At 36.9% G+C, this 12,779-nt stretch overlaps 1 protein-coding gene and 1 long non-coding RNA gene across 5 annotated transcripts in view; one reads left to right on the forward strand and one right to left on the reverse strand.

The window, feature by feature from the left end:
• Positions 1 to 157: 157 nt before the first annotated feature.
• On the reverse strand, positions 158 to 11,169 carry SRI (sorcin). The gene is made up of 8 exons (XM_058180429.1): positions 10,978 to 11,169; positions 6,509 to 6,592; positions 5,888 to 5,957; positions 4,097 to 4,140; positions 3,141 to 3,288; positions 2,162 to 2,275; positions 1,209 to 1,267; positions 158 to 601 (listed from the first exon to the last, which is right to left on the reverse strand). Exons 1-8 carry the CDS (start codon positions 11,017 to 11,019, stop codon positions 575 to 577), a joined length of 588 nt encoding a protein of 195 aa, XP_058036412.1. The 5' UTR covers positions 11,020 to 11,169; the 3' UTR covers positions 158 to 574.
• Positions 11,160 to 12,779, forward strand: part of LOC131196931 (uncharacterized) — a 28,886-nt gene continuing 27,266 nt past the window's right edge. Inside the window, exon 1 of one of the 4 annotated variants that reach the window (XR_009154847.1) lies at positions 11,160 to 11,279. This is a non-coding gene — a long non-coding RNA (uncharacterized LOC131196931). The other 3 variants (XR_009154846.1, XR_009154845.1, XR_009154848.1) reach the window with 3 other exon arrangements.

Below are 12,779 nucleotides of genomic sequence, written 5' to 3' on the forward strand. Positions count from 1 at the left end.
AGGTGGAAAACCATATAAATGGTTAAAATAAAAAACTAAAATAAAATGGCAAATGGAACTAAATTAGCTCCCAATTGAGCAGTTTCTATGAAATAAACACCAAAATATTAAGACAGCCAACTGAACACTTAGACAAATATTTTGCTTACTACTTAGAAAGTGATAAACTTTTAGTTTATTCTGAGTTTTAAAAAAAACTTCCTAGAAATAAACCTCTATCACATTTTACAAATTCATTTCAATACATTCCTATTTTAACTTCCTAAATAGTACTGATAACAAGGCATATTCCAATGTGATCACCTTTAAATGATACAGAAAAATTAATGTAAACATGAATAATTTGTTTCCTTTTCTCCTCATGCAAATTATAAATATATAAGGCAGATCCACTCAAACAACGTTTATTGTATTTCCTTCTTCCATTAGTTATAAAAACTATAAAACCATATTGATTAATATTTATAAAATATGCAAATATCACAATTTAGTTACACAGCATATAGGTTTGGCGCAAAGCAAAGTGATGTGGAATGTAGATCCATGCTCATCTGTCTGTCTTCTCACTCATGAATTAGATGCTCATGACACACTGAATAAACTGCCAAAAGAAGAAATTGTGTATCAGGTATAGTTTGTCATCACAATCTTTTTTATGCAATTATCCATTGCAAGATTGCTGTGGTACAGAGATAGAGGGACCCTGTGAACCTTCAGCAGTTGGGACTCATTATTGCTAAAACTGTTTAATGCCTGATGAGAATTGAAAATAATATTTAAATTAGACTCCAACAGTAGATCATTACAATTACATGGACAAACTCTCACTTATTTTTAATATTGTAAATCATTTTAAACCAACTGGGGAGTATTATGGCTACCACTTAACGGTATGGTCAATGCAATGGCACTTTTGAATATCATTTTGATTTGAAGAACCATAGGATCATTATCTAATGGTTGTCAATTCTTGCCAAGAAAGGCTGAAGTTCTTTAAGATACTGATCTATACTGCCTGACAGCTTATACATCTTTTAATTCCCATTATCTGGGAATAGCTTCTGATGAAGGCAGGGGCACAACTATAAGATTTTATAAAAAAGTTATATCTAATATGTAAACTAACAACTGATACAGAAATCAGAAATACACTTAAGGAAAAACATATTTCGCATCTCTAACTGGAAAGACCTATTAGAATCACTTACATCATCGTACTGGAAATTCACCATTCCTTGCTGGGTTGCATCCCTTCTTCGAAAACTATCTGTAAAGAAACAAAATAAAATATAATGAATTAGATGGCAAATCACATGTTACGAGAAAAAAACATTGTCTATTATAATTGTCAGAATTGTCAGAAAAACCAACTAAAACTTGACAAATACAAGAAATTTTTTTCGAACAATAGCAATAGCACTTAGACTTATATATTGCTTTACAGTATTTTACAGTCTTCTCCAAGTGGTTTAGAGTCAGCCTATTGCTCCCCCAACAATCTGGTTCCTCATTTTACCAACCTCGGAAGGATGGAAGGCTAAGCCAACTTTAAGCAGGTGAGGATCGAACCCCTGACAGTCAGAGGAATTAGCCTGCAATACTGCATTCTAATCACTGCGCCACCATGGCTACAGATCAATGACCTATTCATTAATTTAGGCCCAGGGATTAAAATATTAATACATAAACTCCACAACCTGTAAATCCACAAGTTCTAACCCCTTATCCATCAAAGACAAATATTTTTCTTTGCTCTTAAAAAATTGTATCAAAATGTTTTAAGATTCAGAAATAGAATAAGGTACTTCAAATATTGGAACATTTTCAATGTCATTGACAAAAACTATTTTAGAGTAAAATTATTAGGATTAGATCTGATGGGTTTAAGATACTATGAGATTAAAACTCAGTTGAACCTCAAGCAAAATATTAATAATGATGGGCTAGCCATCCAGAAAAGTCTTCATCCAATGATTGAAATGCCTTCTGCTAAAGATGGTTTATATTTGTTTTGCTAAGATAAACAGTTAGACTGCGTGGCTTACATAGCCCATTTTATCATGCTTTATGTTTCAGGAAAAAAAACCCCACACACTTAACTTGATAAAAGGAGAAATTAAATACCAGTCAAATTCAGTAATTGTTGTGAAGTAAATCATACCAGTAAGAGCTCTGAGTTTTACACAGCAGGCTATATAGTCATCAAAACTGATCTTTCCACGACAGCTATATCGTTTCACAATTCCATTGATGGCCTGTGGACTCAATCTAAATCCTAAATAAATAAAAGGCACAAAAAAAAAAAAAAGCAAATATGTTGAATATCCTACATTAGAAATATCCTTTATTGGGTAATGTCTATTAAACTGCAAGATGACTGTAAAAAGTCAGTTGCTTTACTGCGAAACAGAACACCAATCTCTAGCATCAGTTTTTAATTCCAAATTATGTTTCTAGAAGACTGAGAACAAACAGGAAGTCCTGCAAAATGAGATGATGGAAGTACAATTGATAACAATCTTTACCAAAAAAAAAAAAAAGGAAACCTCCAAGGAAACCAAGTGGATATATACAGAACATTTAAAATGCTAAAAGAAAATGGAATTAATGTACAGCTCCAAAAGAATAACAACAAAAATTAGGAGGAGAAAGTATAGATTTGTGATAAAACAGTCAACTAAAACATAGTTCTTACTAGAACTATACCAGCTTAATAGATTTCTGGATCTAATGGCAAGTGCTGTTTCTATTAAACTTTGTCTTGCTCAGTCCCCTTCTGGAGTACTATATTCAGTGCAAAAGGGCTAATAACAAATTTGAATTCAGTGAATAATTTCTCTGAGATGATAAAAAGTGAAAGCTGATGATTAATGGTTAAGGGACTGAGTATATGTTGTTTGCAGAACAGAAGATTGAGAAGAGGTATATTAACAGTTTCTATTACTACAGAAACTGAGTTTAACAAGGACTAGATTAGATCAATCTTTCCCAGTCTGATGGAATGTTAACATAAATGGAGAATTCTGGGAGTTGATGTCCTGAGAAATCAGAAGAATTACAGGTTAGGGGTGATATGAGATTCTTCTGTAGGTTTTTCCCATAGCCATTAATCCCAGCCAGAAAAAAGTTCTACAACTCACCCATGGACAACAATGCTTTTTGCAGCTCCTGAGAATCAACTGTGCCACTGCGGTCTGCATCCACACTCATAAAATGTTGCCTCCAGCCATTCAGTATAGCCCACAGCTCTTTAAATTCATTGAAACCCATTGTGCCAGACATGTCTCTCTGGATCATTGTTAAGAATCAAACCATACTAATAGTAAAATAAATGCAAAATACAGCTCTGATATCAAGGGGAGATGATCACTCAGGACTTACTTTGGTGCTGAAAAATTATTGAATTCAACTGCAATTCTTTGCACGTTTTGAAGCAAAACCTATGGAAATCAATTTATTTCTTCTCAATTCAGAGAGAGAGAGAGAGAGAGAGAGAGAAAGAGAGAGAGGGAGGGAGGAAGGGAGGGAGGGAGAGTAAGAGCACAAAGGATACCAGTGAAACACTTGGATGGAAAAATAATAGCTAAATTTCTAAAGTATATGCAGAGTCTACTCAATTAGCAATGAAACATTGATTTCAAACAATTTCAATACAACCTAAACACATTGGTTATCCTATAGATAAAAACTTATATGGAAAGAAAAGTTTATTAAAACTTTTCTGCTTTGGACAGTTTTATATAGTGCAGATTTCATACCCTAATGTACAAATGGCCAGAATAACAGAGTTGGAAGGGACCTTGGAGGTCTTCTAGTCCAACCTCCTGCTCAGGCAGGAAACCCAGCATCATTTCAGACAAATGGTTGTCCAATCTCTCCTTAAAAACCTCCAGTGTTGGATCACTCAAATGCACTCTCTTCCCACTTATTAATTGTTCTAATTGTCAGGAAATTGGGAGGAAAAAAAACCCAGCTCAGAATATTCTATGTAAAAGCTAAAAGAAATTTCAGCTGCCAAAGTGTTCTCCATTACCTGAAAGCATTTCTTCCAATCCACAAATGCATTAGAAATCAGAGTTAGACAAATGAAGGATACATCGAGCATGGAGATCATGAGTCTGCAAGTTTCTAAATTAAAGGCTGTTTTAAAAAACAAGGCAATAAGTAACAGATAAAGACATCTACGGTGTCACTCATTAATGTGTATTATTTGTCTCTGCAATAAACAACTTTTAGAACAGAGCAATAGTATAAACATTTTCCTATAATGCCATGAAATTTCCACCAATTCAAATACAACAAAAGTTACTTAATCAAATTGAACTTGACCACTAATGACTACAGATAATCCTCAAATTATAAATTCACTTAGCGACCATTTGAAATTATGACATCCCCAACTATTTACGACACAGTCCTGAGGTTACTAATGTTGCAGCACCATGGCAGTTCCTCAGCCCTACGAAAGACCATAAAGGCACTGAAACATTTGCTCTGCCTATTCCCCATCCCCACCCACAATGGATCTCCATAGGCACTGGGCCTATATAGACTCACTTACCTTGCAAAGATCTAGTGAGCTGTGTCCATCCTCTGCTGCAGTTTCTTTCCCTGCATCCCTGCAGATTCTGGTTGTCTTTGCAAACAGTTTTTGGCATGAAGAACGGAAGCTGGGAAAGGCACGCATGGCTTCTGGCCTCCGTTCTTCTCGCCAAAAGCCTTGAGAAAAGCCAGAGAAGCCTCACAAGGTTGAGTGATTGCATACCGGAAGGCTTCTGTCATCTTTGCAAAAAGATTTTGGTGTAAAGAACGGAGTCCAGGAAGGGTGTGCGCGGTGCTCCAGGCCTCTTCACGCCAAAAGCTTTTTGCAAAGACAACCGGAGCCTGCCTAGATGCAACCACTCGCCCCTGCAGGGTTAGGCTGCTTTTCCTCAAGGCTTTTGGCACAAAAAATGAATGCTGAGAGCAGTGTGCACACTTCCCCCCCCCCCCCGGCTTCCAAAAGCTTTTTGCAAAGATGACCATAGCTCAGAGGACCATAGCTTGTTGGGATGCAATGATTTGCCCCTGCAAGATTTGGCTAGCTTTCCTCAAGGCTTTTGTCACAAAGAACAGAAGCCAGGAGCGGCATGCATGCCCCACCCCACCTCCATTCTTCACGCCAAAAACCCTTTGAAAAGACCACTGGAGCCTGCAGGGAGGCAGGTAAAGAAACCACAGCAGATAGGCTAGAGAGGACACAGTTCGCTTGATCATCAAGATCCTCCAAAATACCTGTGGAGACCTGGTAAGGCAGAATGGGGGGGGGGGGTAGGGAAACATGAAATACCTCAGTGGGTCCGGGGGGGGGGGACATTGGGTGGTCAGAAGCACTAGGCCTGGTTCCCCACCCTGAGATGCCTTATGTGCCCTTAACCACCTGAGCATTTGATTAAAGAATGCATTGGGTAAATCACATTCAATTAATGTGATCCCATTAATGAATTTGTCAGGTTATGAAAGTTACAAATGTAATTGGCAGGCTCTATTACATTCATAAGTCGAAAACTATCAGTATATGGACATGTCCATGTTATTTTCATGACACATGGAAGTGGTTGGCTGTTGCTTTCTTCCAAAATGCTTTTTAAACTTTCCAGTCTATTCTATTAAACTGGACTTTCATGGTGTACTTTGATCAAAGTATTAATCAGATCTGGCCAAGCCAAGGCAATGAGTTGTGATCTACAATACCCATAATGCCAAACCACTGCCAAGCTAAATGGGGCATGTGGGAATTCAACTAATCTTTGACTTCTCATTCAAGTGTCAGGATTCTATTCCATGAAAATTAAAACCACAGCAAAAGTCTTATACATAGAAGTGTTATTTAATTTGCCAAACTTACGTTTATAAGTACCAGCAATTCCTGACTGAGTCAGACATTTTTGTAGCTCATCAGCATCTATTTGTCCATCCTTTGAAAACACAAACAATGTCAATCCAGCTTTATTTTCTTATGCCCCAAACATTTCTCCTTTTTCCCAACAAGATAGCAGGTATTATGGGATCAAGGACATGATCAGATTGTGACATACGAATGGGGACATTCATATATAATGCTACTTGGGCATAAAAGAACAAACAGGAATGTCTTTGTGTCCTGGCAAGAAATCTCTGATCCTTGGTTGCAACAATTGTTTATACAATTCTTTCCAGTATTCTTTCTTCAATGCAATCTTAACAAGTGTAAATTACTGCTTTCCATTCAGATGAATGAATTGTGGAGTGTAGCTGTGAAGATATACCCACTGAGGAAAAAGTATGCAAAATTAATCTGTTGATAATGAAATAAAGGCAAAACATACACCAAAAAAAGAGCTATATTGCACATTCCTTAATCTAAATCCATTTTTATACTTTGCAGAAGGCACATTTTATATTTTGAATAAAAAAAAAATAAGAAACATCCCATAACCAGTTAAAAAAATTAACTAACAACATATATCTGTTATCAATAAAATCATACCTGCCCAGCTACTGCAGCAAAATAACCATATAATGGATCTTGAGCCTGACCAGGAAATGCTGGTCCACCTGGAGCACTTCCATACTAGAAATGAAACAAAATACAATTATTATTATTATTTTTTGCTAACCTAAATTGCAAATAACCAAAATGCAGGAATATTTAAGAAGCATTTCATACAAATATGGTTTCAATGGACTGACAGCCTTCTATGTCTGATTGCATGAATCAACAAATATTTTACATTATCCAGAAAAAGGCCAATTTAATCCATCAGAATGCAGAATAACAGGAAAGGACCATGGACGTCTTTAAGTCCAACCCCCTGCTGAAGTCTATACCAGTCCGGATAAATGGCTGTCCAATTCGTTCTTTAGAAACTCTAGTGATGGAGCACCCTCAATTCTAAAGCAACCCATGTTCTGGAAGCAATCCATGTTTCCTTTGGTACTTTATATCGTTACAAGACAAGGAAGGAGATTAACTGATTGGTCAAACCAGTAAAAGGGGTAATATTTCAGCCGCATAGTATAAAATTATCACTTAGGGGATATACCCTGAACCATCATAGGGATTTGGACAAAGCACAGTCATAAGGCCAACTAATGAGACTTTGGGAGTGGCAGAATATTCAATCCATTGGCAGAGCACTATTCTACATCTCTCCAAGATAAATTTCCAACAATAATGGAAAATTCTGTGCAGGTATGTATATCCCATCACTTAGCCCCAGACAGAATAATTTATTCATATATAAGTTTTAGACCAGTATAAACCAAAGCCTCTCATTTCTGTAACAAATGCACAAATTTTGTAATTGAAAAACTGAATGGCACACATTAGGCCTTTCAATTACATGAATCTTGAGATGCAACAATTTTCTTTTTCATCAAAAAGGAAAAAACTCAAGACGACTAGAATCCAAGAGAAAAATACTTGGCTGGTTTTAGGAAATGAGAGCTCCGATATCTGTAGAATATTCCTGAATACAGGTAGCCCCTGATTTACAACAGTTCATTTAATGACAGTTCAATGGCACTGAAAAATGTGACTTATGACTATTTTTCACACTTATGACCTTTGCAGCAGACCCATGATCATGTGATCAAAATTCAAACGCTTGGCAACTGCTTCATATTTTTGACCGTTGCTGTGTTCCAAGTCATGTGATCCCTTTTTGCAGCCTTCTGACAAGCAAATGAGGAAGCCAGATTCACGTAACAACCGGGTTACTAACTTATCAACTTCAATGTTTCATTTAACAACTGTGGCAAGAAAAATAGTAAACTGGGGCAAAAGTTACCTAACAAATGTCTCATCAACAGAAATTTGGGGCTCAATTGTGGTTGTAAATCAAGGACTACCTGTATATACCTTAAATTTGCTGAGTTACTAGCTGTTAATCGCACTAAGCTCAGTTTCTTTCAACAATGCTTTGTTGAAATTGCCATGGTGCTGGCCTCATTCCCTATATTAAACTGTGACCATGATTTTGCAAACCAAAATTAGGTTGTCTCATCAAACTAAGCCAAAAGTAACCAAACCATCATAGTTTAGTACAATAGATGAGGAGGGACAAAAATTGACAAATGATTGTTGGCTGCAACCCATGTACCTTTTCATTGTAATAAGTTAGAATTATCCAGAAACAAAATCTCTTAAAACTGTTTGTTTTATACAAGGAAATGCCTTCTTTGTTTGGCAACTCTATTCATTAAGTATGTTGCAAAGGTCATAGTACACAAGTTGGTAAAAGGAAGTAACTAGGCATATACAAATTCATTGAGTTGGCATAATGAAAGATTAAAAAACGATTGAAGCAACTGCTGACAGCCCCTATGCATATGAAGTCATATGAATATAGCTCATGTGCAACATTCATAGTTATAAATACTAGATTTTACACAGTACAGTAAGAAATAATTCAGCCTTACATGTTTGCCCAAGATTAATTTAAGAAATTATATGTGTAGGTTTAATATGGATATATTTGCATTCAATTTAACTATAAATATTTTTTCTTATTATTGAAAAAGTATAAGTTTCCTGACTATAGTCTCTGTAATACAATTAGCTATGGTTTTGGCTGGGAAGGGACAACTGGCAATCAAGTATCTCTAAAGGGCAGCAATGATGAAGCTTGGTGGTTAAGTCAACTATTCTTCTGATATGCATTTCAATTTTTATGCAGGAAAAAAGCTAAAGCTACAAAAAAAAAATATGGATGACCAAAGTAAACTCTAAATGTAGCATTTTTGATAGTAGATTGGGTAAAGGAGACACTAAAAAACTTATTTGTATTCACAATTTTTTTGCTTTCTCTTTCCATATAGTCGTAAGTGATATATTATCACACTTACAATGTTTTCAGACCCCTGCATTAAAATGCAGGCCCCACTTACCTTGCCTCCCCAGAAACATCAGTGTTATTTAGAAGTTAATCCATTAAAAAATCAAATTAGATCAGAAACACTAAACATCCCCTCCCAGTCATGAAGCTGACTGGGCTTTGAACAAAATCTTGTAATTCAAATTCAACTTCTACAGAATTACTAGAAGATCAATATAGGGAGGGAAAGATGACATGGTTCATTGCACTGATCTGTTTCAGGAAAGAATATTTACACAATAACAACGGTAAGTTGGTGCAACCCATGTGTGAAACAGAAATTCAACTCGGCAAGCAGAGATACCTTGGATATTTAAAATCTAATTATTATTTTTATTTAAATGAAGATTTTCTGTTTAAAACAACCCTACATAAGAGTGTGAGAGATGGACTAACTTGAGAATTGACATCGTGCCTCCATGAGTTCTATTTCAAAGATGTGCAGCTGAAATCGTACCTGTTAATGACTACTTTAACTTCAACTGCAATAACACAAGGGATATCAATTGATACAAACTAAATGTAATCTGCTCTAATCTTGCAGAAAATATGATTTCAGCAATAGTAAATGTTCAGTAAATGTCTGATCAGGAACCTGATCCTGTTGTTGTTTCTCTAACCCCCATATCTTTTTCCTTAAACTTCTACTGTGGACCTTACACGTTTCTTAAGAAGTCATGCTCCCTAAGGGGGCATGCATAAGCGCACCAGTGTGCTTACCATCCCTGTCCTACTGTCCCCATTTATATGTACTCATGTATTTATGGCTATGTTTTGCTTATTTATATCCATTTATTTGTGCCATTTTTTTTCATGTGTCCATTTCTATGTCTATGCTGCTACTTGTTTCCTGGTACTTGTTGACAAAATAATTAAATAAATAAAACAAATAAATCATACAGCCAGAAATTAAGATAATACAATTCAAACCCTCCAACCACCTTACTCCATATTTTGAGGACTACCATGCAAATAGAATAATCTACTTCTTTGCAATACTGTGCAAATTACACCATAAGTAGAAGCCTGGAGATCCCAATGCAAAGAAGGTGGCATTTTTTTTTTTAATTTTGTCACAACAGTATATATAAGCATAAGCATGAAATAACTATACAACATATAAGCGTATATATAATTAAAGGAAACAATAGGACAGGAACGGTAGGCACTTTTGTGCTCTTATGCACGCCCCTTATAGTCCTTTTAGGAATGAGGTCAATGGTAGACAGTTTTTAGTTAAAACTTTTGGGAGTTTGAGAAGAGACCACAGTCAGGTAGTGTGTTCCAAGCGTTAACAACTCTGTTACAAAAGTCATATTTTCTGCAATCAAGATTGAAGTGGTTAACATTAAGTTTGAATCTATTGTTGTGAAGTTATAGTTCGGTACAAACAGAAATTAAAATTAATTCATTAAAACATACAGGATCTGCATAGAAGTCAAGATTCAGGTTGCCTTTTGTTTAGGTTTAGGAAACTATGCGGTATGAGCTATCTTTATTCAGATCACTATAGATGCCTTGCTTCTCCCTTAGCTAGCAGCCTCTAGAAATTGCACAACAGGCCTTGCCCTAAAGCACAACGGTTTTAGCTTAGTATATCGATCAATTTACTGAATGCCAGGTACTGGTTACCGAGCAACCAATAGCTTACTGGATAAATCGAGATCCAGAAAAATATAGTTTAGCGAAATGTGCAAATCAGTTGTACAGACGATTATTGGCAAGAGCCCTGTGGAATTTTACGGAGGGCGGAGGCTTTTTCGAGTCTTCCTGTAAATCGAAAGCGCGACTTTCTAAGCGCCCATCGCGCGTGGTTCCGCTTTGCAAATTTGCAAATCTCACCAAACCCCATTAACTCAGGTCCCGCCGGAGGGCCCCTTAAAGCGGCTTTCTGGCTCTAGGTTAATTCAGGGTTAATTTTTCTCCTCCCTTCGCGGTACCATCTTCCACATCCCTACAGCTAACATAATCAGACAAACCGCTTTCAACAAGCGAAGTCAAACCACACTCCGCGGATGCCAAAAGGAGACGGCGCCCAGTGCGGTCCGAGGAGGTTCTTTTGCGCTTCAAGATGCCTTACCCCTCCCTGGTAATAGCCGCCTCCAGGACCAGAATACGCCATCGCCTGCAATTAGTTACTCTTCGCAAAGCACCGGCAACCTCCCCGTGACCTCCCGAGGCTGCCCCAAACCGGAGGAAGTCCGGATCAAACCATTGTCACGAAAGGAAGGGATTGGGTAATGTTTCTCCGAGGGGAAACTGCGAGGGGCTCGCCGCTTCTGCCCATGGATTTGCGCTTCGGTCACTCCATTTCTTGCCCGCCTTGTATAAAATTGGGCGAAGCACCCAGCATTAGCTCCCTCCTCTTTTCTGATGAGAATGGTATAAGCCGGATGTCCTTTATTTTTTAAAAAATGTATATATTGAAACTATGTATATGGTGGTGAAACGAAGTATTGAAAATCCGAGATGACAGTTTCCGGAGGAGAAATTAGCAAATGTATGCGCGCGTGGATAAATAAGAATATTTGTTTTATGAACGTTCCAAGGGTGATACGGGAGGTCGGAAAGAAAGGATAAGCTACTACATCGGCATGCCATATGTAGACACAGAGATTTACCATTTAGGAATCCGTGGGATTTAATCCTTTAACGTAGGTCTTCCTCGTTGACCGTGTTGCTGGCCTTACTCGTTACTCAGAAGTAGGTTCCATGTGCCTTATCTCCCAGGATTGCTTTCAGACATGTTCTTTATATAGCAGCAAATCCTACCATATTTAGAAGCCTGTATCCCAAATAAGCATCTAGGATTTCATCCTTTAATTCATCACCTCCATAGAAAACACAGGGACAAAAAGTGGTGCTGTGGTGCTGTAGTGCAAACCTTTTCTATGACTGTTATGATATTGCATGCACACCAAAAAGAAAGTAGCAATATCCTGATAATGAAGATGGTTTAAGGCGGGGCTGTCAAACTCATGGCCCATGGACCAGATGCGTAATGCGCTGGCCACATTGCCCATACCTGGTTTAGTGAAGAGGAAAAAATTCACTATACGTGACAATGCCATGATGACACGAGTTTGACATCCCTGGTTTAAGAGAAATACAGGTAGTCCTTGACTTACAGCCATGTGTTTATCAACTGTTCAAAATTATGACAATGCTGAAGAAAGTGATTTATGACTGGTGTTTGTATTTATGATAGTTGCAGTATCCCCACAATCATATGTTCAAAATTTGGACATTTTGTGCTTGGCATGTATTTATTACCTCTGTAGTGTTCCGGGGTCATGTTAGAATAGAATAGAATAGAATAGAATAGAATAGAATAGAATAGAATAGAATAGAATAGAATAGAATTTATTGCCAAGTGTGATTGGACATACAAGGAATTTGTCTTGGTGCATATGCTCTCAGTGTGCACAAAAGAAAATATACCTTCATCAAGGTATCACCATTTATGCCCTTCCCCACCAGCTTTCAACAAGCAATGTCAATAGGGAAAGCCAAATTTGGTTTAATAGTTGTGTGATTCATTTAATGATTGTGGCAAAAAAAGACCTTAAAATCAGTTGTGAATCATTTAATAATCATCTTGCTTAGATATGGAAGTCCCAGCCCCAATTGTTAATTGAAAATGGCAATTAGGTTTATTCGATGGTTCATGGTTTAGCATTTAATGTAAATTATTTAATCTTTACACACACACAAATTATATAATTTACCTTCAGAAAATATTATAGAACATTATCTGCTAACAGCCCTGTACACAACCAATCAACGTGCTACTACAAAATACTTATTTTAAAAAGATTAATGGTCAATGGATAACTACATTGGAGTAGTTCAAGACTACTTTTTCATATTTCTGTATCTTTG

The sequence above is a fragment of the Ahaetulla prasina genome, chromosome 4, assembly GCF_028640845.1.
Source record: "Ahaetulla prasina isolate Xishuangbanna chromosome 4, ASM2864084v1, whole genome shotgun sequence".
NCBI classification, from domain to species: domain Eukaryota; kingdom Metazoa; phylum Chordata; class Lepidosauria; order Squamata; family Colubridae; genus Ahaetulla; species Ahaetulla prasina.

What these genes read in the sequence shown, in the direction of transcription:
- SRI (XM_058180429.1), bottom strand. Translation starts at nt 11,019, where the DNA reads ATGGCGTATTCTGGTCCTGGAGGCGGCTATTACCAGGGAGGG. An exon ending in AAAAGCATTGTTGTCCATGG is followed by an intron (nt 2,276 to 3,140) that starts GTGAGTTGTAGA and finishes TTATTTATTTAG; the next exon opens with GATTTAGATTGAGTCCACAG. An exon ending in TGAATTTCCAGTACGATGAT is followed by an intron (nt 602 to 1,208) that starts GTAAGTGATTCT and finishes TTCTTTTGGCAG; the next exon opens with TTTATTCAGTGTGTCATGAG.